Source organism: Triticum aestivum, chromosome 3B, assembly GCF_018294505.1.
Source record: "Triticum aestivum cultivar Chinese Spring chromosome 3B, IWGSC CS RefSeq v2.1, whole genome shotgun sequence".
Lineage (NCBI taxonomy): Eukaryota > Viridiplantae > Streptophyta > Magnoliopsida > Poales > Poaceae > Triticum > Triticum aestivum.
Window position 1 is genome coordinate 621,579,972 of NC_057801.1, and position 22,214 is coordinate 621,602,185.

General features: G+C 44.6%; 1 protein-coding gene across 1 annotated transcript; it reads right to left on the bottom strand.

Annotated features, from left to right (window-relative positions):
* Positions 1-11,088: 11,088 nt before the first annotated feature.
* On the bottom strand, positions 11,089-21,595 carry LOC123071321 (TBC1 domain family member 8B). Its single transcript, XM_044494853.1, has 18 exons — positions 21,139-21,595; positions 20,402-20,471; positions 19,821-20,312; positions 19,561-19,746; positions 19,331-19,444; positions 18,647-18,705; positions 18,468-18,534; positions 18,307-18,358; positions 18,113-18,205; positions 17,328-17,411; positions 16,787-17,199; positions 15,794-15,855; positions 15,097-15,166; positions 14,058-14,138; positions 13,870-13,971; positions 12,956-13,095; positions 12,628-12,745; positions 11,089-11,684 (listed from the first exon to the last, which is right to left on the bottom strand). The coding sequence occupies exons 1-18, from the start codon at positions 21,180-21,182 to the stop codon at positions 11,436-11,438; spliced, it is 2,496 nt and encodes an 831-aa protein (XP_044350788.1). The 5' UTR covers positions 21,183-21,595; the 3' UTR covers positions 11,089-11,435.
* Positions 21,596-22,214: the final 619 nt, after the last annotated feature.

Below are 22,214 nucleotides of genomic sequence, written 5' to 3' on the forward strand. Positions count from 1 at the left end.
TTGTTGCGGCTGCAGCTGTTGCAGGGGGACCCGTACTCCATTGCTCCGCTCTTCCTTGCTTGTCTTCCTCCTCTCCGCGCTTGAGATTCTAGCGGTGGCTTGTGTTGCTGAGGAAGGCGAGGGAGATGGTTTGGGGATGGAGTGTGCAAGGCGGAGCTGCTTTATAGCGCGGGTTTTTTAGGCACGTTCCGTTAATTAGATTGCGCGTGCTCCTTTGCTTGTTTACTCCCTGCATCTGCTGGGGTCCGGGAATAAGTTCGCTTTATTTGGAGTCGTGTGGGGTAAAATTTGCTCCTCTTGTGGGTGCGTGCGGAGTCACTTGTCACTCTCGGGCTCTCGGCTCTCACTGTAACACTCGTCGAGGAGGGAGGGAAGCATCCGTTAAGGCCATACTGCACAAACGATGACCATCAGCCAGATTAGGGAGCAGTTAATCTCGTGGCAATTAGATTAGACGGCTGGCTGCCTGTGGAGCCAGATGCACGCTAGATTCTTGAGCGCGTCTTTCCCGGACTAAATCTATCGTTAGTGCTAAGTGGCCATGCTTTTGAGTTAAGTAATGCAACTGTGCCGTTAGGTAGGGCTGAAGAATCTTAGCAGATCTAGCATTATTGTGCTACCAGTGGTTACACGAAACAAAAGTGGTGGGAACAACGCATCCAGCCAGGGTGGTTGATTGCTGGTGACAAACCTGTCGAGAGAGAGATTCAGATTAACGCCCTCGACCGTGTCACGTGGTTGGTAGTACGGCTTCTTTTGGCGCACCCGCGACCTAGCACGAGGGAGTGGCAGTGGGTGCCGGCCTGCCGGGGGAGAAAGCATGTATCACATGCCACAAATGGATGGGTTCGAGGAGTAGTAGTGCAGGCTCCGGTGGGGTGACTGGTGACTGGTGGCCTGCTTTTGGTTGGAGCGTGAGCCCCGCTGGGTGCGACGGTCAGGCGCAGCCGCCTCGCCAACTCCACAACACCATCGATCATTGCGGTTCGGTGGAGCTTGAAGTTTTCGTCTGTCCGGCAGCTCGGGGATGTTTTGAGTATGTGACTAGTAAGAGCAATTTTAATAGAGTCCTCATGATATGGCGTACACTGCATAGTGTTGGAAATATGAGCAATTTACCTATTAATTTTATTAACAGAAATACTAGATAAAGCATGACTAGTGTAGCAGTGATAAAACAAGCCATGCGATTTGACAAAGAGAAGGTAAACAACATCTTCATATATGAACCGTAACTAAAACCCAGTTCTTTTGCCAGAATCTGGGGATTCTCCCAGAATCCGACCCCTACCCAGCTTCTCGTAGAATCTCTCAGCCCCATTTTATTTACAATCCTATCTAATTAGACCCTAACTAGATAGAATTGTAAAACAAATGGGGCTCAAAGATTCTGGGAGAAGCTGGGTAGGGGTCGGATTCTGGGAGAATCCCCAGATTCTGGCAAAAGAACTGGGCCTAAACATATCTTGAACAGACAGTATAGCAAGTTGCATATATGAAATAGAGTCTAACATATCTAAGACAAATACTAGAACAAGGAACTGTAGCAGAACCTCTAATAGAAAGGGGACGAACACGTATGGGGCAGCAGCAGCAGAAGCGCTGGACTTGGGGTCGGTGTCCTCGCCAGCCATGTCGTCGAGGAGGTCGTGGACGTCGTGGAAGAAGTCGTTGTCGGGGAAGTAGTCGTCGGAGTCCGGGGCGTCCGTGACGAAGAAGTCAGTAGTCGCGCGAAGCGCTCCCCAAAAACCTTATCACACTTCTCTCATACAGGACTCAAAAGGTGCGGTTTCGGAGGCCTACTGTCCCGACTCGTGGTGCACGCCACAAGCCGGGATGAGGAAGACAGCAGCAGCGCAGAGATTGGAACCGGTGGCGAGAGGAAGGAGAAGTTCTGGTGCGTCTCTCTGGGAGGAGCGACCTCCCTTTTATAGGCGCAAGAGAAGGAGGCGAGAGGTTGCGCCGGGATCTGAAGGGAACGTGGGAGACGAAACAAACAGGCAGCAGCCGAAGAGGCACGTCGTTCGAATTCAGTGTCCATAGACAGAAAAATGTTTCAGCTTCCGAGTGACCTTTCGTATACCCGTAGTGAGTGGCAAAAATTTAGACATCGGCTCGGCTCATTCCCGCAACCCGCGGCGGTCGTGACGAGGCGTGGTGGGCGGCGGAGGAGGAGCGCGCGTGGATGTCCCTCTTGTTTTCATGCTCATACAAGTGGGGAAAGAGCCTCCCTTATAAGGAGGTCCAACTCCCACTCAACTAGCAATGTGGGACTAAACTTTAGTAGTATCACTTGCCTTGCACAAATGGGCTAAGTGGGCCTCTAGGATTTATTTAGGAATTTCTGAAATAGTTATTGGGCTGTCCCAAAATAGACTAAATTCCAGCAATCCCCCACCAGATCTCAGAGGCACACAAAATTTGCCTTTGGTTCCAAAATAATGTTTTATATACCGGTACTACAGTGGAGACTGTTAAGTTGAACTTCCACCTAGAACTCTATGCTACACTAGTAAGCAACTTGGACAGTGGACTGGGCCTTGAACTGCAAGTTTTCTGTGAATCTAGCTTCACATAAAGCCTTGACCGATACGTGGCTACCGTGGGTCTTCCCCGCGGATGGAGCTTATGCGTCATACTCCGAGACCTTTCATGAGTTTACTAGAGAGAACCCTACTCTCATAGATTGCGACGTTTAACAATCAGACTCATATAGGTGCGTTCTTCAAAAGATGTTCTACAAGACAACATCTCTGCTTCAAAGAGCCACTTAGAACACATTAAGATATACATCAACCTGCCATGCAGATTAGGAGAGTATTGCATCTTCATAGAGTGGTATTTTTAACAGTAAGGATACTCTCCTCCCAGTTGACCAACAGTTTGTCTTCCACATTTAATTCACGGGATCTCCGATCACAAAAAATAGGTTACCACTGTGAATAACTCATATTGTGGGTCTCATACCCATCTCCCTCGATGCATTATCTATCACATTACGTGATAGACCCTTAGTAAAAGGATCTGCCAGATTTTTAGACGTTTGGATATAATCCAATGCAATAACTCCGGAGTTTTTCATTTTTCTGATAGACTTTAACCTTCTTTGAACGTGTCTTGATGACTTCATGTTATCCTTTGAGCTGCTCACTTTAGTGATCACAGTTTGATTGTCACAGTTCATAAGGATACCCGGTACAGGTTTCTCAACTACCGGCAAGTCATTCAAGAGCCGACGAAGCCAATCTGCTTCGACCATAGCTGTATCTAGTGCTATGAGTTCTGCTTCCATTGCTGACCTCGTTAAGATGGTCTGCTTGCAAGACTTCCAAGAAATAGTGCCACCTCCATGAGTGAATACATATCTGCTCGTGGCCTTTATCTCATCAGCATCTGAGATCCAGTTTGAGTCACTATACCCTTCAAGCACCTTTGGGTGCCCGGTGTAGTGAACTCCATAATTCGCAGTGCCTTTCAAATAACGCAAAACTCTCTCTAGAGCTTTTCAATGCACATCTCCTGGTTTTGAGACAAACCGACTCAGTTTGCTAACAGCAAAAGAGATGTCAAGTCTTGTAGCACTGGCTAAGTACATAAGCGAGCCAATAATCTGAGAATACTTCAATTGATCTCTAGCAATTCTTCGATTCTTTCGAAGCAGCACGCTAGCATCATATGGTGTTGGAGAGGGCTTGCAGTCACTATAGCCAAAGCGACTCAAGATCTTTTCCACATAGTGAGATTGAAGCAATGTAATCCCACCATCATCATCTCTCAACAACTTGATGTTCAGAATGACATCAGCCACTCCTAAATCCTTCATCTCAAAACAGCGAGATAGGAAATCCTTGACCTCCTTAATAACATTCAGATTTGTTCCAAAAATTAGTATGTCATCAACATACAAGCAAAGCATAACTCCCTCGCCCCCACCATGGCGATAGTACACACATTTGTCAGCTTCGTTCACAACAAAGCATGCAGCTGTTAAAGTTCTTTCAAACTTCTCATGCCACTAGTTGGGTGCTTGCTTGAGTCCATACAAAAACTTCAACAACTTGCACACTTTCCCTTCCTGACCATCTATTACAAACCCATCTGGTTGTTCCATATAAATTTCCTCATCCAACTCTCCATTTAGGAAAGCAGTCTTAACATCCATTTGATGAACGAGAAGACCATGTGAGGCAGCTAGTGAAAGTAGAACTCGAATAGTGGTCAGTCGAGCCACAGGTGAGTAAGTATCAAAGAAGTCTTCACCTTCCTTTTGGGTATAACCCTTAGCCACGAGCCAAGCCTTGTACTTTTCGATAGTACCATCAGGCCTAAGCTTCTTCTTGAATACCCATTTGCATCCTATAGGTTTGCACCCATAAGGATGATCAATTATCTCCCAAGTTTCATTCGTCAAGATGGAATCCATCTCGCTACGAACTGCTTCCTTCCAGTAGTCAGCATCTTTCGATGCATAGGCCTCCGAAATAGAACTGGGAGTATCATCTATGAGATACACAAGAAAATCATCACCAAAGGACTTTGTTGTCGTCTGTCTCTTGCTCCTAGTAGGAACTTCATTGTTCTCCTCCACAGGACTTTCAAAGTGTTCCATCGAAATGGCAGGTTTGGTAATTATAACTGGTTCCTGATTCGATGAACTATGCATCTCCTGATTAGATGAGGTAGCCATATCCTTCATGGGAAAGATATCTTCAAAGAAAGTCGCATCATTCGGCTCCATGATCGTACCGACATGCATGTCAGGTACCTCAGATTTTACAACCAAGAATCTATAGCCAATGCTATGAAAAGCATATCCCAGGAAAACACAATCCACAGTCTTTGGTCCAAGCTTCCGCTTCTTTGGAATTGGAACATTGACTTTCGCCAAACAACCCCATGCTTTTTGTGCGGAACGTGGAGTTATCTCTTTGTTCTTTGTGGGGACTCGATTTAGGACATGACATGCTGTCAATATCGCCTCCCCCCACCATGCCTTGGAGAGACCCGATGTGTCTAACATGGCGTTAACCAAATCAGTTAGAGTACGGTTCTTTCTTTCGGCCACCCCATTTGACTGAGGTGAGTAGGGAGGCGTCCTCTCATGGAATATACCATGTTCCGCACAAAAAGCATCAAATTCATTGGAAAAATACTCTCCACCACGGTCGGACCTAAGCCTCTTGATTTTTCGATCAAGTTGGTTTTCCACTTCAGCTTTATAGATCTTGAAAAAGTTCAAAGCCTCATCCTTAGATTTCAGAAGATACACATGGCAGTATCTAGTGGAGTCGTCAATTAACGTCATGAAATATTTCTTTCCACCTTTTGTCAAAACACCATTCATTTCACATAGATCTGAATGTATAAGTTCTAGTGGTGCAAGATTTCTCGTCTCCGCAGTCACGTGAGACTTACGAGGTTGCTTAGCTTGCACACACACCTGACACTTAGATACCTTGACAGTGGTGAAACTAGGGATTAAGTTCAACTTCGCTAGTCGCGACATGCAACCAAAGTTATGACAAAGACGTGAATGCCACACATTTGATTCACTATTGTTGCAAATATGATTAACAACTTTATTGCAAACGTCTGATAAGGATAAACGAAACAGGCCTCCTAACTCATAGCCTTTACCAACAAATGTTCCATACTTGGATATTACAAATTTATTCGACTCAAAGACAAGCTTATAGCCATCTCTACACAGAAGAGATCCGCTAACAAGATTTTTATTGACGAAGGGGACATAATGCACGTTCTTTAGCCGCACGATCTTCCCCGAAGTAAACTTCAGATCGACCGTGCCAACACCACGAACAGAAGCACTTGAACCATTGCCCATTAGCACGGTTGAAGTCCCTGCGGTCTGATAAGACGAAAATATGGAAATATCACCGCATACATGCACATTAGCACCCGTGTCAATCAACCAATCAGGAGAATGACATACTGAAAGACCCAGCATCCTTCATGTCAGTGTCTCCAATGACAACATTAGCGGTCTTGCCGCCTTTCCCAGGATGACGCTTGTCATAGCGATTAGGACAACTAGGAGCCCAATGATCAGGATCTCCACACACATGACAAGCACCTTTCTTCTTGTCACTCTTCTTATTGAAGTTCGTGTGTTGTACAACCTTGTTCTTCCCATCAAACTTTGCTTTACCATCAAGCTTGCCCTTGTTCTTGAACTTGTGGGACTGGAAGTTTTTCTTCTGTACCAGATTGTCACTAGTTCCTCCCTCAATACCTCGAGCATGTGTGTCCTTTGCTCTCGCCTTTTCTTCCACATCAAGAGTACCAATGAGATCCAGAACGGAAAACTCCTGTCTCTTATGCTTCAGTAAGGTAGCAAAGTTCCTCCATGAAGGAGGAAGCTTAGTGATTATACCCCTGGCAACAAACTTGTCCGGTAGCATGCAATTGAAGTGCTCAAGTTCTCTAGCAAATGACTGTATCTCATGAGCCTGCTCAACCACGGAGCGCTCTTCAGTCATCCTGTAATCATAGAATTGCTCCATGATGTACAGCTCAGTGCCGACATCCGAGACCCCAAACTTGGCCTCGAGTGCGTCCCACATATCTTTTCCATTGTCAATTGACGCATAAGCATCAACTATGTTCTCACCAAGAACAATCAAGAGAGCAGCCTTAAATAGAGTATCCATTTTCTGAAAAGCTTGTGCCTGTTGAGCATCAAGTTCTCCTTCAGGTCTGCCAAGAGTGGCGTCGTAGAAACTCATGGTTTGAAACCATAAGACTGCTCTCACGCACCATATCTTATAGTGGATACCCTCAAACATAGGAGGTCTCATGGAAGCAGCAAAACCACTTGGGGTAAATTGCCTATTATAAGGTTTTTGGATTGTTGGAAATATGAGCAATTTACCGAGTGATTTTATTAACAGAAATACTAGATAAAGCATGACTAGTGTGGCAGTGATAAAACAAGCCATGCGATTTGACAAAGAGAAGGTAAACAACATCTTCATATATGAATCGTAATTAAACATATCTTGAGCAGACAGTATAGCAAGTTGCATATATGAAATAGAGTCTAACATATCTAGGGCAAATACTAGAACAAGGAACTGTAGCAGAACCTCTAATAGAAAGGGGACGAACACGTGCGGGGCAGCAGCAGCAGAAGCGTTGGACTTGGGGCGGTGTCCTCGCCAGCCATGTCGTCGAGGAGGTTGTGGACGTCGGGAAAGAAGTCATCGTCGGGGAAGTAGTCGTCGGAGTCCGGGGCGTCCGTGACGAAGAAGTCAGTAGTCACGCGAAGCGCTCCCCAAAAATCTTATCACCCTTCTCACGTACAGGACTCAAAAGGTGCGGTTTCGGAGGCCTACTATCCCGACTCGTGGTGCACGCCACAAGCCGGGATGAGGAAGACAGCAGCAGCGCAGAGATTGGAACCGGTGGCGAGAGGAAGGAGAAGTTCTGGTGCGTCTCTCTGGGAGGAGCGACCTCCCTTTTGTAGGCGCAAGAGAAGGAGGCGAGAGGCTACGCCGGGAGCTAAAGGGAACGCGGGAGACAAAACGAACAGGCAGCAGCCGAAGAGGCGCGTCGTTCGAATTCAGTGTCCAGAGACAGAAAAATGTTTCAGCTTCCAAGTGACCTTTCGTATACCCGTAGTGCATGGCAAAAATTTAGACATCGGCTCGGCTCATTCCCGCAACCCATGGCGCGTCGTGACGAGGCGTGGCGAGGCGGGTGGCGGAGGAGGAGCACCTTTGGATGTCCCTCTTGTTCTCATGCTCATACAAGTGGGGAAAGAACCTCCCTTATAAGGAGGTCCAACTCCCACTCAACTAGCAATGTGGGACTAAACTTTAGTAGTATCCCTTGCCTTGCACAAATGGACTAAGTGGGCCTCTAGGATTTATTTAGGAATTTCTGAAATAGTTATTGGGCTGTCCCAAAATAGACTAAATTCCAGCACATGGTACCCTCCCATGACGAGTTACACTTGCCAACAGACATATAAAAGTTTCACCCATTTGCCCTTCATGCTCAAATGGACCGGAGGATACAAAACATGTCTTGTTTCGGTGTCAGAAGGCGAAAGAAGTTTGGAAAAAATTAAGCCTACAAGAGGTGATCCATAATGCCTGTGTTGTTGATCACGCGGGAGAGGCGGTGTTAGAATTCTTACTCCTTATGAAAGATCAAGAATTAAACATTAAGGGCATCCAGAACGCACGTGAGTTAATATCTATTACAGCTTGGTATCTATGGTGGGATAGACGTCAACTGGTCCCTGAAGGAAAGTTACAGGATGCAAATCAAACTTCGATGGGCTCTCGTGCTATAACGGCAAACTATTTCAATGCATACTCCCCTAAGGCAACTCGCAAAACCGGGGGGGGGGGGGGGGCGCTGAATGTTGATGCCGCTTTCGATCATGATCTTCTTCAAGGTGCAGCTGGCGCGGTCCTGAGAGATGATAAGGGAAGGTTCATTGTTGGAGGAAACTGGAGGATTGACTGGTGTGATGATGTATTAACAGCAGAAGTTCTGGCTCTTAAATTTGGTTTATTCCTAAGCACTGAATGCGGGCTGCAATCGCCTTGTTGTAAACTCAGATAACATGGAAGTGATCGACATAATGAAGAATGGAGGACACTCGGCGGGAGCGGCAACTGCAGCTTTTGATGATTGTTACTTTTTGGCTTGTGATTTTCTTATAGTTAAATTTGAACACTATAATAGGGAGGCAAATAGAGTGGCCCATGAAATAGCTAGGTTAGCAAAATTTTCAGCCACTAGGGATTGGTTTGAGGAGTCTATGAAGGATATTGTACCTCTTCTTATGAACGATGTAACAATTATTTCTAATTAATAAAGTTGAAGTTGAAGTCTCAAAAAATAATAGAGTCCTCATGACGCATCAATCGTCATAACAACCATGGATTCAACCATACAGCGTTTCTCATCAAAAATACAATCGCAATACTTGTCAAAATGGTCATAATTTATGAAGTGTCTTCCATATCTAACCTCTTTTTTCTTTATAAAAACTTCTAATCTATTTATCTTCAATAATGGTAGTACAAAAAATACTAGAAATAATAAAAAATTACATGCAAATCCATAGACCACCTAGCGACGACTACAAACACTGAAGTGAGCCGAAGACGCGTTGCTGTCATCGCCCCTCCTTCGCTGGAGCCGGGCAAACCTTGTTGTAGTAGACAATCGGGAAGTCATCATGCTAAGGCCCCATTGAATCAACGCACCAGAACAGCAACCGCCGCGGATGAAGAGTGTAGATCAGAATGATCCAACCTGAAGACACAAGAACATAGACGAACGACGAACAGATCCGAGCAAATCCATCAAAGACAGATCCGTCGGAGACACACATCCATACGCCCACCGACGATGCTAGACACATCAACGGAACGGGGACTAGACAGGGAGACCTTTATTTCATCTTCAGGGAGCCGCCGCCGTCTCGTATTCCTGAGCAAGACACAAACCCTAACAAAACTCGAAAAAGGATCTAAAAAGGGAGCCCTCCCATCGGCAAGGATCAGGATCCACTCCGCCCCCATGGCCCTAAGGCCACCAGAGACGGGGTGGACCGGCGCCGGCAGGAGGCAGGAGGCAGAGAAAACCTAGCTTTTTTTTAGGCGTTCATGCCTAATCAGCAACGTAGAGTTTTAAGAACTATTCTCTCCGCCCGAATTTATTGGTTCTAAGACCGATGACCTCTCAACCTTTATATTTGGTTCTCGGGACCAACTTTTGGAACATCCTCAATATATAACCTCTCGGGCTTCATATTAAGGTCTCAAAATCAACTTTTGGAGTGCCTCCAATGAGAACCGTATGTGCATGCGAAGGAAGTCGGTCCCCCCCCTCCCCCCCCCCCCCCCCCCCAACACCCACGTGAGGATTGCAGATACATTGGGAAAAAGAATGACCCATTGATGAGTGGGTCTCATGATATTAGAGGCAACCAATATAAGACTCTAAATTTGTGCATCACCTCGGTAACCTCCATAATGCATATGAGTCGCGCTCATATACATATGAAGGCTGCCAATGTAGCACTCTGCTAACGTTGATCTAAAGGCATCTCAACGAGAAAGGGCAAACCTCTCTCAATTGTTCATGGAAATGCTTAGCACAAGTATCGTCTCTAACATGGGCCCCATTTGTTCGTTGGACAGTCCGTGAACAGCTCATCCCAATTAGACCCAATTGTGAGGTAGGAACACAACGCCATGTCCATCGGCAGCGGCAGAATGTCCTGGCTCCATGTCGATCCCGCCTTATGCCCCCATAAAAACCCTTTTCTCACTCTCCCTATTGTGTCAGTTCTTTCTCTCACCGGCCAAAACTCCGATGCACAACCCCATCGCCACCGACCAAAATGGTGCCCTGCCGCACCCGCGAGGAGCTGCCCTAGGCCTCCCGCACCGCCTGGTTACTCTCGGGGTGCCGGCACCGGCCCCTCCCGTCATCCTGGAGTTTCAGTGGACGACACTAACTCCTCTCGTCATTGCCTATATCCACCACCAGATGAAGTGGGGTCATCCTACGCACCGCGCTTTTGTTGCTTGGTGCGTCCACCTCACACCGCCCGTGTCGCCACCCCACACAGTGACGCGGCCATGACGCTGAGTGGCCCGTGTCGCCACCTCACACCATCTAAAGGCATAGGTGCTCGTGGCCGACTCGGATGGCTCCGAAAATGGCGAGCCGGTGCAAATCTCCATCCTGCAAGATAAAAAAATACTAAGGTACAAGATTATCAAAAGAATAAATAAATAAACTATTAGAAACTCTTTTCACCATAGGGGCAACGGCCGACCCTGGCCGGCCGCAATGTATCTCCTTCGTTAACAGCTGCAGATTCAAGCGCGAGAGTGTTAAAATTTTGAATTTTTAATAGCAATGTATACGTTGGAGTTAGATTTGCATAGACAGAGGCAAATGTGTAGAATTACCTGAACAGAACCACCGTATCAGATCTTACATCATACTCCTTTGGATATTGATCGCTGCCACAATCGTGATTGTGTAGCTTTTTTCGCCGTTTTTCTTTTAGTACAAGACACATTGTGGCCCATGTTCAAAGAAAACAATTCCTTCAGATATGTTACAAATACCATGTTCTACAAAAAATGCACTTTGCATTCACGTCGTACGTCTTTCATGTATATATATCCATAACTTACACTCTTACAGCCATCCTAACAATGAACAGGAAAAACATAACTTATTATCTTTTGACGAGGTATGGTTGGAAAGGTTGAATCTATGAACCTAAACGAAGTGACACAAGCTGGACAAGGGGAAGAAAAGGGGGGAAAACTACAACAATACACGATTTAAAAATTGGAGCCGAATGTCGTGACTACAGCTTCCTTTCAAAATCAGAAGGCACTATCTACCACCAAATGTGATCGGCCGACGGATCAATCCAGTTTTATTTCTTCTAAATGTCCTTCCTGCCCGTTCATTTTATCCGTGGTCGTCTCGACAGTTGGCACATCGCTGTCCATCTTGGCCGTCTCCAATCCGGGTTCATCCCTGTTGGGTGTCTCCACTCGCTGTTCACCCTCTTTAGGCGTGGCCTCCTGGTTTCCGTGGTCTGTCTTTGGTGTCTCAACACTTTGCTCAGTGTTGTTATTAAGCTTGCCGTTTGTTGACTCGTCTTGTTTGCCCTGTAAAGAATCCATGGCACCAGTAACATAATATAAGAAAAGGGAGAACTTTCATATTGATCTCATATAGTTAGTCGAACATACCAAAAGTGAGGAAAAGCATAAGGGAGTTATAAAACCAAAGAACAAGAAACCTTGTAAATTGCTAGTGAATGTGTGCTTTGAATATAAGTGTAAAACAAAGAAGGCAAAACGCCATGTGCCCCTTCAATCACATTTATCAGCCCTATTCAGGATATATTTAAAGAATATAAATCGTTTAAGCACTCAATAAACACAATTTTCATGTACTCTCATAGGCCATGGAACTAAGATTATCATGTCTTCCCCGTCAGCATCCCCCTAAACCTAAATGGCAGGAGATGAAAGCCCACTTGCAACTACAACTAGCAGAAGAGCATTTATTAGAATATTTTTTTTTATCACTGATAAGACCTTGAATGAATCAGAATGTTCTCTCAGGTAACAAGCTAGCAAAATATTTTCCTGCTTTTGCAGTAAGATGGAAGCTAAGAGCAAAAACAAAAACCCTGCAGGGTTGATTCCTTCAAAATGGACTTGGTGGGTGTTTATGCAAAAAAAGGGCTTATTTGCAAAACATGTGGGGTCAGTAAGATTCGAGCTGTACCAAAAAAAAGTACACTCAACCCACCAGCTGCGTGTACATGGCAAAATTTTCCAACACGAATATGCATTAAAGGAACAATATTGTGTTATCCCTATTATGGAATTTGGGAGAAGAAGCTAGTATCCTAGCATTACGACTAAGAAAAAAGGATTACAGCTCGAACCTACTCCCTCCGTTCCGAATTACTTGTCTTAGATTTGTCTAGATACGGATGTATCTAGCACTAAAATGAGTCTAGATACATCTGTATCTAGACAAATCCAGACAAGTAATTCGGAACGGAGGGAGTACAATTCACTTGCCAGAAGAAAGTACCTTGTTCTTGTCACGCCAACTGAGTGAAAATGGGGCAAGCAAACTTATTTTTCTAGGCTGAAACTCCTGTGATGAATCTTGGTTCACTTGGCCAGGAGATGCGTCTCGCGTTGGTGTCCTAGAGGAGAAGGGACAAGGCATCATATCAGATTAGCACCGGAGTACTACAACAACAAATGGCTGTTAATTAAGCAATAGGACACTACCAGTCTCAAGGTATAATTCATGGGTCACTAGATATACCGCAGTAACAACAAGATTAGCAAACTCTTTCCTTGCCACTGTGTGTAGTTATCTGGTCTAATACCATCAAACAAGACCACTATACCTTGGAGAAGGAGAAGGGGATGGTAGTTGTGCTTTCTGATGGCTAGATTGGTATTGAAGTGTTGCCTCCAACATTGTTTCTGCCATGACTGCTCTGTTCTCCATTTGCGTGAGTGAAGCCATAGCTTCATCATACTTTTCCTGCATGGAGAGTTGAATGTATAACACATATAGCATAAATTGAGCAAGCAGAAACATATTTGGTTTTGTTGTATGCAAATCCCAGACAGGTGACCAGTGATGGCAAATAATCATGACCCAATACTAAGAGCCTGTTCGGCAGCCCTCTACTCCAGAAAAATCAGTCGCTCCACTCCGCTTCGCTCAGGAAGCGCTCTCCTGATCGAACTCCACCAAGCACGCCTGTTCGGCTGGCTCCGCTCCGTGCAAGCATGGGCTGCCAGCCCATTCGGGTGGGCAAGAAAATCATGGAGTCGAGCAACTGCTCACCCTGGAGAAAATAGATTCGTACTGTTTCATTGGTGGCACTTGGCAGTGGCACTTTCCGTAATTTTGAACAGATATCGATTCTGCTGAAACGAGGAGCGAGGGTCAGGCCGCTCCGCAAAATTGTATTGCGCGCCGCTCCACTCTCGAATATCAGAGCCGCAGAGCTGATGCGTTCGGCACCACTCCGCCCGCTCCGGTCGTGGAGTTCGGAGCTGGAGTGTTGCCGAACAGGCTCTAACAGTATGAAATTGGAGTTTCAGATTTTTTGCCGTTTTCCAGATTTCAAACAATAGGACACTAACATATAAATGTGTAGAAAGACCACTTCCATTCGATATTGCGGGCTCCCAATTTGATCGACAAATTTAGAGGGCCAAGACTTAATTGCTCATACTGAATCAGCTGCTAATCTTTCGTCGGGCTGTAGTTTCGGTGAGACGTGAGAGAGATACAAACTGAACTAACCTGAAGGACATGTGAAGCAAATTTCTGAGCAGCTGCATCTTGCTCAGCAAAGATGCGGGCATCCTCTGTAACCTTCTGTTCTTGCTCTACACGCATGAGGACCTACAGTGAAGTAAATTCATGGTTAAGTAGATATACTTTAGTAATAACAAGGTTAATTGAGAAGAACGCATAAATAGCAACTCTACCTGAAGCATTGCTTGTTCCTGTTCCTCCTTGTCTGATAGAGATTGCCTTAGCTCGGATAATTCTTGTTCTAACTGCTCTACCTGAGAAGTGAAACTAGAAATATTAAGAATTATCGCATTTCAAGTCTTGAAACCAGAAATTTCCAGCTCGCAGGACTAGCTTAATTTATATAGCATTTTCTAGTTGATAAACTGGTTATCAAATACTCCCTCCGTCCCAAAATAAGTGTCTCAACCTCGAATGCACCGATATGGATACGGGTATCAGTATCGGGCCAATACGGATACGTAAATTCGTCATTTTCAAAAAGTGCCAATACGGATACGTTGTAGGTACTCAAAGCCATCTGGAGGAGATGAGAATGATAGATCTTCAGAGATCAGAGAAGAAAGAAGAGGAGATGAGCTTGGCTGGGCAGGAGAAATGGAGAAGATAAGTGTCCATGGCTGTTGCGTCAGAGGGGACGTTGGTGAGTAGGAGGAGGAGCTCGTCACCGGCTAGCCGCCACTGCTGCTAGCCCTGGGACCTGGGTGAGCAGCTGCTGGCGACACAGCCGCCGCCTGGTGTGAGCATGGGAGGGAGGAAAGACGCTGTGAGGGAAAGGATCGGGGGCATCGGGGCACTAGGGTTGCTGGTTGCTTCTTAACTGGGCTGAGCGGGCTCTTACCTGGGCTGGAAAAGTATCCAAAACGTACTGGCGAAGTATCCTTAGAGTATCGTAATTGTTTTAAATCATTTATTCTCCGATACTCCAGTGATACGTATCGGGGGCGTATCGGAGGAGTATCGGTATCGGATACGGTATCAGATCCGGATTTGCTGGTCGGCTGAAGTATCCGTGCATTCGAGGTCTCAACTTTGTACTAGCTCTAGTACAAATTTGTAATAAGCTCAAGACACTTATTTTGGGACGGAGGGAGTAGAAGGTACTATCAAAATTCAGGCCCAGTATGCAAGATGAACAACACATAGCTGAATAATGGTAATGGTGGGTGACAGTATGAGAAAGATAGTCACCAAAAATGTCCAAATGTTTACCTTTGCACTTAATTCACGTCGATTATCTTGCTTAACCATCTCCATCAGTGCTGTCTCTAGTTCATCAGCCCTGGATATGGATGAAAAGAAATAATCAGAAGGGTACTTCGACTGTTCGAGAAACCCAGAAGAAACAATTCCACTGACTAACGTATTCCGAACGACGAGAACATTTTCTATAGAGAAACATCTTTTGCTCAACAGTACACTAACAATACCTCCGATAGTAAGAAATTTTTCTCCACCAGATAAGAGTTTGCTTACATATAGCTTTTGCAGTATTAATATTGGTCAGCAGCTAAACATGAGAATACTAAGCACGGCTGAAACAATTACTAGAAGGTTCAGGGTCACTTCTGAAAGTGGACTAAATTTTGGTCCATAATTTGATCGATTTTGAACAAGCTAGTAGTTGACGTTTGTTCTCAAAGAGATTGTCCAGATTTAGTGACTTTTTGTCCATGATAACTGTTAGCTCTGATTGGGTTCGTCATGAAATAAACTAGAGTTGACTAGCTGCAGAATAATATGTTCCATCCAGTCAGTGGTCAATAGGACCGAAGCAGCTATCTACTGACAGCAGGTTCCATTTGATTTCAAATGTTACAAAGGTTAATACATCTCCGTTTACAAGTGTGTGGATATGCAAATTAATGGCTCAAACTGGTGACAATCTTGGATATTTCAAAAAACAGACCTCAGAACAGCTGATCTTCTCTCCTCTAGCAATCTACATAGCTCAACCTTCAGCCAGATAACCTGAAATAATACGACCAAACTTAAATGTTGTAAGCAATCGGGTTTGGTGACCACTCAAGACTTACATAAGCATAAGTTTTTTAATGGTGGAAAGTATCATGGTTGCAGTGCTTGTTAGAACAGATAGCCATACAAATTCTAACACCTACTCCCTCTGTAAAGAAATATAAGATCGTTCAGATTTTTATATTAGTGACCTAAACGATCTTATATTCCTTTACAGAGGGAGTACATAATATTTTGGATCAGGAGCTCAATGGTTCCCAGGGATTGAAGATTCTGTCTATGCTATTTGTATAGATCATAGTGAAAAGTACATGTAAATTATTGGACCTCAAGCACAATGCTTTCGTAAATCCAGTCGTTGTGCTTCAGAAAGCAATTTATTTGGGGCTTGGGGGGGAGCTAGTCATTTGCAGGGATGGAACATTCGGGCTTTTAACATTTGTATAAATCATCATAATGAGAGATATTGAAGTAAATAGACTAAGAGATCCAACAGAAGCTACTCTTTGGTGAATATGTAAATCATTGGACCTTAAGTAATTTGATTTCAGAGATTCAGATGATCTACTCCAGAAAATAATTTGCTTTAACAAGAGGTTGAAGATACGTAGGGATAACATTCCATGATTTATGTGGCTGATCATTCACTCCTTCAAATTATGTTTGCACAAAATAGATAGCTGCTTTAATACAGGAAAAAAGATGATGCAAACACCTTCCTGAAACAGAACTCCTTACAAATGACGGTTTACTCATTTTGTGAGTTTGTGTAAATTGACTGGAAAACATGCTAACTAAGATATTTGTACATGATTAATTTACATTTATCTTTGTTCAATAGTTTTTCAATTGAGTAGTTTTGCAAGTATCATTTTGCAATTTGGAGACGAAAGAAAAAATCTGATGAGTGTATCAAGAAGGATACCTGATCTTTGGGATCAGGCATAGAATCAATCTCAGTGTTGACAGTCAAGCCATGATACATATCATCAATATTTGCAGAACTGGTTTCTTGGTTAGCATCCCCATCTGTTGAGTCATTCAACTGTTCTGTTGATATTGACACCAATGGTTCAGTGTCACGCTTGAAATTGTATAGCTTTGATGCAAGACCGTTGGTGCTCCTCCATGCAAGAAGACCTTTTGCTCTGTTTTCCATTGAAGACAAAACAGATGGCCGGTGTTTATTTCTCAGATCTTGAAGCCTTGCTTCATCTACAGCTTGATATCCCATGCAAGCTGTTAAAACAAGCTGGCTGCTGTCAAAAGTGGAACCAGCTAAAGACTGTAAGAGAGTTACGGCGTCCCCAGCATCTTTCGTTGTCACAAGTGCAGGACCTGCAATCAGCAGTAGTGTTAAGTCTATAAGCAGTCACCTGAGATGAACTATAATGTATTCAGACTTCATATAAAGTTATATGGCTTTGTTGTTTCTGGATGAAAATAAGGTGGAGTGACCCCAGTACCATACAACTCCATAAGTGCAAGGGCTGTCCGGAAGAGCATCACACGATTTCCATCAAACAGAAGCACATCCCACACACGAAGAACTGAAATGTTCAAATAACACTAAACTGGTAAGTATATTACGGCATAAGCTAATAAGAGATTAGAAGTGTCAGTCTCTTACATCAAGTCCCTGTCAAACCATTTTAGAAAGAAAAGGACAAGAGATTTTTTGATGTGCATTTGATTCTATAACCAACATTTGATGCAAAATCCAAAAAGGCCACACATATGTTTTTCCATTGTTGGTATGCCGTGCTTGTAGCTTTGGTAGCAAAAGCATATTCAGTTAACATATATTATATTATGACAAGTAACTGAAAATGATGTTTGTTTCTGCCACTCACTTCACTTGCACTTGCCTTAGCATCACCTCCCATTCGTTCATCCCCTTTATTGTCAAAAGGTTATAACATATAGTTTTCCACAGAAAGATAATAGAAAATTTAAATTACAAGAATTCTGTGATTCAGGGAAAAACACTATCTGATGTATGGCAAGTGAACCATGGGGCCGCGTTTGAATGAGACATTACGTGGAATTTTAGTGAACTAACAACTTCATGTATTTAAAGCCCGTGGAGATCACTATGCAGATCTAACAATATCAACAACAAATTGATGCTAAAGATACCTTTGGTCCCATCATCGAGGAAACACATTAAATTAGCTAAGATAGGAGTTAAGAGAATGTATTTTGCGAACAATAATACTATCTTATTTTGAATATTTAACAGTAGACTGACCAGTTTCCCAGGGAAGCATGTTCATGTATATAGATAGGAACCATGGTCCAGCAACCCATGCAACTTGTACACCAAGGTAGTCCAAGTGATTTACTGCACACAAGAAAATTGTAACTCCTCAATTGTCAAACTTGGGCAGTCAATATGCCTGACAAAGTCATGTGATTTTATATATAAAGGGACATATAACAAACCTAACTTGGGGAATTTCTCTCTGACCAACTCCTCTAAAACAAGCTGATCCACCTAGAACCAAGATGCAGATCTTTTAATAACAAACAGACCGGCTTGGAGTTCTAAGTATCCAACAATCAGTATGCATAAAAGACAATAAAATGAAGAAAAAAAGTAATACCTGAGACTCGATCATTTCTTCAGAGAAGTAACCCTCAAAATAGTCATCCATAATGCCTGTCAATGCCCTGTGGACCCATAACACATTTATCACACTATTTAGTTCAACTATTCTACTACGTAATCAACTGAAGTGAGTTGAACGAATGCAGGTACTTGATGTTGTGCCGCAAAACCTACCAGAATGCGTTCTCCTCAGACATCAATAGAAGTAATAGACCAGCAAAGAAGTTCATTGCCTGCATTACTCATACGACTAATCTTAGCTGAGAGAGTCTTGGAACATGCAAGTGCGAATGTTCGAAAATAGTATTACTGTGCACAATAGAATCATAACCATGAAATGCCGAAGTTTTTTTTTCTGTATCCAAATTTGGTTTTACAGTTCCTATAACCCAGAAAAAATGTTTGGGGACATGGATTTATTGCACCTGAGCTTATGTGCTCCATTTACAACCGATCTACAATAAATGCCATTGTAATTCGTTATACACCACTGTCATAGTGGCATTTAGTTAATCATCCGAGTGTTGGCAGTGGTATTTTTCGTAAGTTCTTCTTTCTCTGCAGTGGCTTTTTGAATACAGGAAGTTGGCAATCGTATATATCTAATTGACCCTATCATCTACCGCCTTAGGTTGAGCCAATGTTATGGGATAGTACCAGGGTTAATATCACTTACAGGAAGCTTCAAGGGGAATATTTGAGTACTGGCAATCATTTTGTGTTTCCAAAAATTAATATTCAATTGAAATACATTTTAAAGGTGCAACAGACTGGTCTATGTGCAAGACCTTCCGAGAAGGTAATGAGATGCAGTGCAATGAAAGCTCAATATGAATCAGCATTAAGAGAAAGATGTACCTGGCAGTAACCGACTGATGGATTATGTCTAGCATAAGCTGTGAGCAAGCGTCTTAAAGCATTTCTGCCATCCTCGTCTAGAGCTGGATGGCCTGGAAATGTTCTAGGCAAATCCTAAAAGGGGCAATGAAAAAGAGGATGTCTTAGCACCACACTCTTAGAAACACAAAAATTTATCAACATAAGAGGGTATTGAAACCCAGTAGTGAAAGTTAGTATCGCCTATCTACCTTCTCTATTTGCCCTTTCCACTTTTCTGAAGAAAGATCTTGAGATGCTTTTGGTTTTCCGTCGCCACATTCCTTAGTCGGAGAATCGGAACCTTTGCTGTCTCCGCCTCCATCAACCACCCCAAGGAGACTCTCGTAGTACCCTTTCACTCGGCGAGCTCCAATACCAACAAAAGCTTGCCATAGCTGTCCTCACAAGCAAATGGACCATCAGTTTGATTGAACCAAAATTATCATTTTAACAGAAATGTAAATCTTACCTCTCCTCTCAGAGCCATTGGCAACCCACCACGAACTAAGCACTCCAATTCTTCTTTCCAAGGAAAATACCCTTCTTGACTTGCAGCTCTATTCGTTCCTGAATCCGCATTGGTGCTGTCAGCAACAGGCCCTTCGCTGGGATCAACCTTCTCTACATCATAGAACTCATCATCAGAGTCCTCTGAGGGCTTGATATCTTCAGTGTTCTCCTCGTCAGCAGAAGATTGCTTCTTCTTCTTCTTGACACGCAAGCTCATCAGCTCCCCAATGTGGCCCAGTGAAGGCCTGATTTCAGACCATATTTGGATCTTATGTGGTCTCTGCTGTTTGGCTGTCTTCTCATCAGGCAGGTCAGTCCTGCCAGCATCGCCTATAGCTCCTTCATCCTCAATGGACGGTGCAATCTTAGCATCTTCTCCAGATGATTCATCGTCTTCTGCCTGCCTATCCAGAAAGTTCTTCCATCTATCAGACCGCTCCTCTTCCTCCTCCTGCAAATGGAGCACCGCCACACATGCAACTCAGTAAGATCAAACAACATGGTGTAAAAATGGAGTCATCACTAGGGTGGCTTTTCTACCTGGTAGATGTTTGCATACTCTCTGTACCGTTGCAAGTGCTGTGGCCGCACAGCGAAACCATAGGCGTCCCTGTTCCAATCCCCGATGCATCAGAAACAGAAAAGGGGCAAATGCCACTAAAAAGCAAACCATCAAGTATTTCAACAATTAAAACAAATTCTATCAAAAAGCCTGGGAGCAATCCGCGTTCATGTGATCATGTCAGCGACTTGGTTAGCTAAAACTTGTGATGCCCACTAAAATTTGGGTCCTCTAACTGATCATGTCTAGCAACAGTCCGACATTTTCGCATCGCTCAAGTAGGCTTAGACGAAATGCAGAAAAAGTGGAGGCGTAGCTCCGACTGCAGTAGCGCAGTGCACTGTGTGTACATACAGAACCCAGATCCTTCGACAGGCAAAGCATCAAAAAAACACAGTTCAAACATTATATCTAGAGGAATTATCGCACCGCGTCAGCAACGCGGAGATCTAGCGGCAGCATTCCCCAAATTCCGGCCCCAATGTCCCGCAACGGATCGAGATCCCCGGGCGTAAAAAACAAATACCATAACTGCCCCGAGAAAAAAGGCCGAGTAAACAGCACGCATGCGGAAGTCTCGCGCGGCAGCAGGCGCATCGGAAACTCCGGCAGAAACATCCGAAGCAGCAGCGCAGAAGGACCACCCAGCACGGCGCCGAGATGCGCGCGCGCGCGCGGCAGCGGGAGCATGGCAGGAGCAGCAGAAGTCACGAACCGCTTGTGCTCGAGGGCGATGAAGGGAAGGCTCTTGGCCTTCATCTCCCGCCGCGGCGTCGGGCCGCCGCCGCCACCAACCCCTGGCCCTCTCGCTTTCTTAGCTCACCGGCGGCGAGGCGAGGCGAGGCGGAGCGTACGGGGAGCGGGCGCTGGGGAGTGAAGTGGAGCGCGATTCAGGTACGGGTGGTTGGGGGGCTCGGGGGCAGCAGCGGTGATCCGATCCGACTATACTACTGGAGTGCTAGCTACTCCTGCTACTGCTGGCTGCTGAGATTTGAGATTTGATCTGCGAGGGAGTGCGAGGCTGTGTGTGGAGCAGCGGCTTACTGGGGGTTGGGAAATCGGAGGAGGTTCGATTTTCCATTTGTTTCGGGGGTTTTCTTTCTGGGGGGTATACGACGCCGCATGGAGATTGGGGAGACGAGACCCCCGGCCGCGCGCGCGTGTCGTCGTGCGTTCTTCCCCTTCGTCTTTGGAGTTGGGCGGGCTCGGCGGCACCCAGATCCCGATTCTCCGTGTCCACGGGGCCTGTATGCGTCTCTGTGTGCTCTGAACTCTTGTTTGGGGTTTACGACTTACGCGGGTTGACGTGAGAGGGTAAACATTGCGTCAGTAGAGGAGTACGGAACATGCACTTGCGTACAGTATTTTAGATTGAGAAGAAAGAAAGAAAAGACATAGATGGTGAACTGTGCAGAGGAGGATATCTGTACGATGTTAGTAGTTTCTTGTGTACTTTGACCACCGACACCTCACACCTCTGTATATGGTAAACAGGTGTAGCTGGCGATCTCAGATTCTGAAGAAAATGTAATAAGCATAAGCACTTCTGACCTACTCACTCCGTTCGGAATTACTTGTCACGAAAATGGATGTATCTAGATGTATTTTAGTTCTAGATACATCCATTTTCAAGACAAGTAATTCCGAACGGAGGGAGTACTTGTATACGAGCCAAATTTCTCTACCTTCGTACGGAAAGCTTGTGTTCCAGACTGACAAAAAGAGATCAAGAGAACGATGGAGACTAAACTAAACCACAGAGCATCCGAGGGAGTTTATAGTGATGCAGGC

Bases quoted from the DNA above. Each gene is read 5' to 3' on its own strand.
- LOC123071321 (XM_044494853.1), bottom strand. From the start codon at position 21,182: ATGAAGGCCAAGAGCCTTCCCTTCATCGCCCTCGAGCACAAGCG. The intron at 18,535-18,646 runs GTAGGTTTTGCG...ATGGGTCCACAG, and splicing joins TCTGAGGAGAACGCATTCTG to GGCATTGACAGGCATTATGG. The intron at 18,359-18,467 runs GTATTACTTTTT...TCTTGGTTCTAG, and splicing joins AAGAAATGATCGAGTCTCAG to GTGGATCAGCTTGTTTTAGA.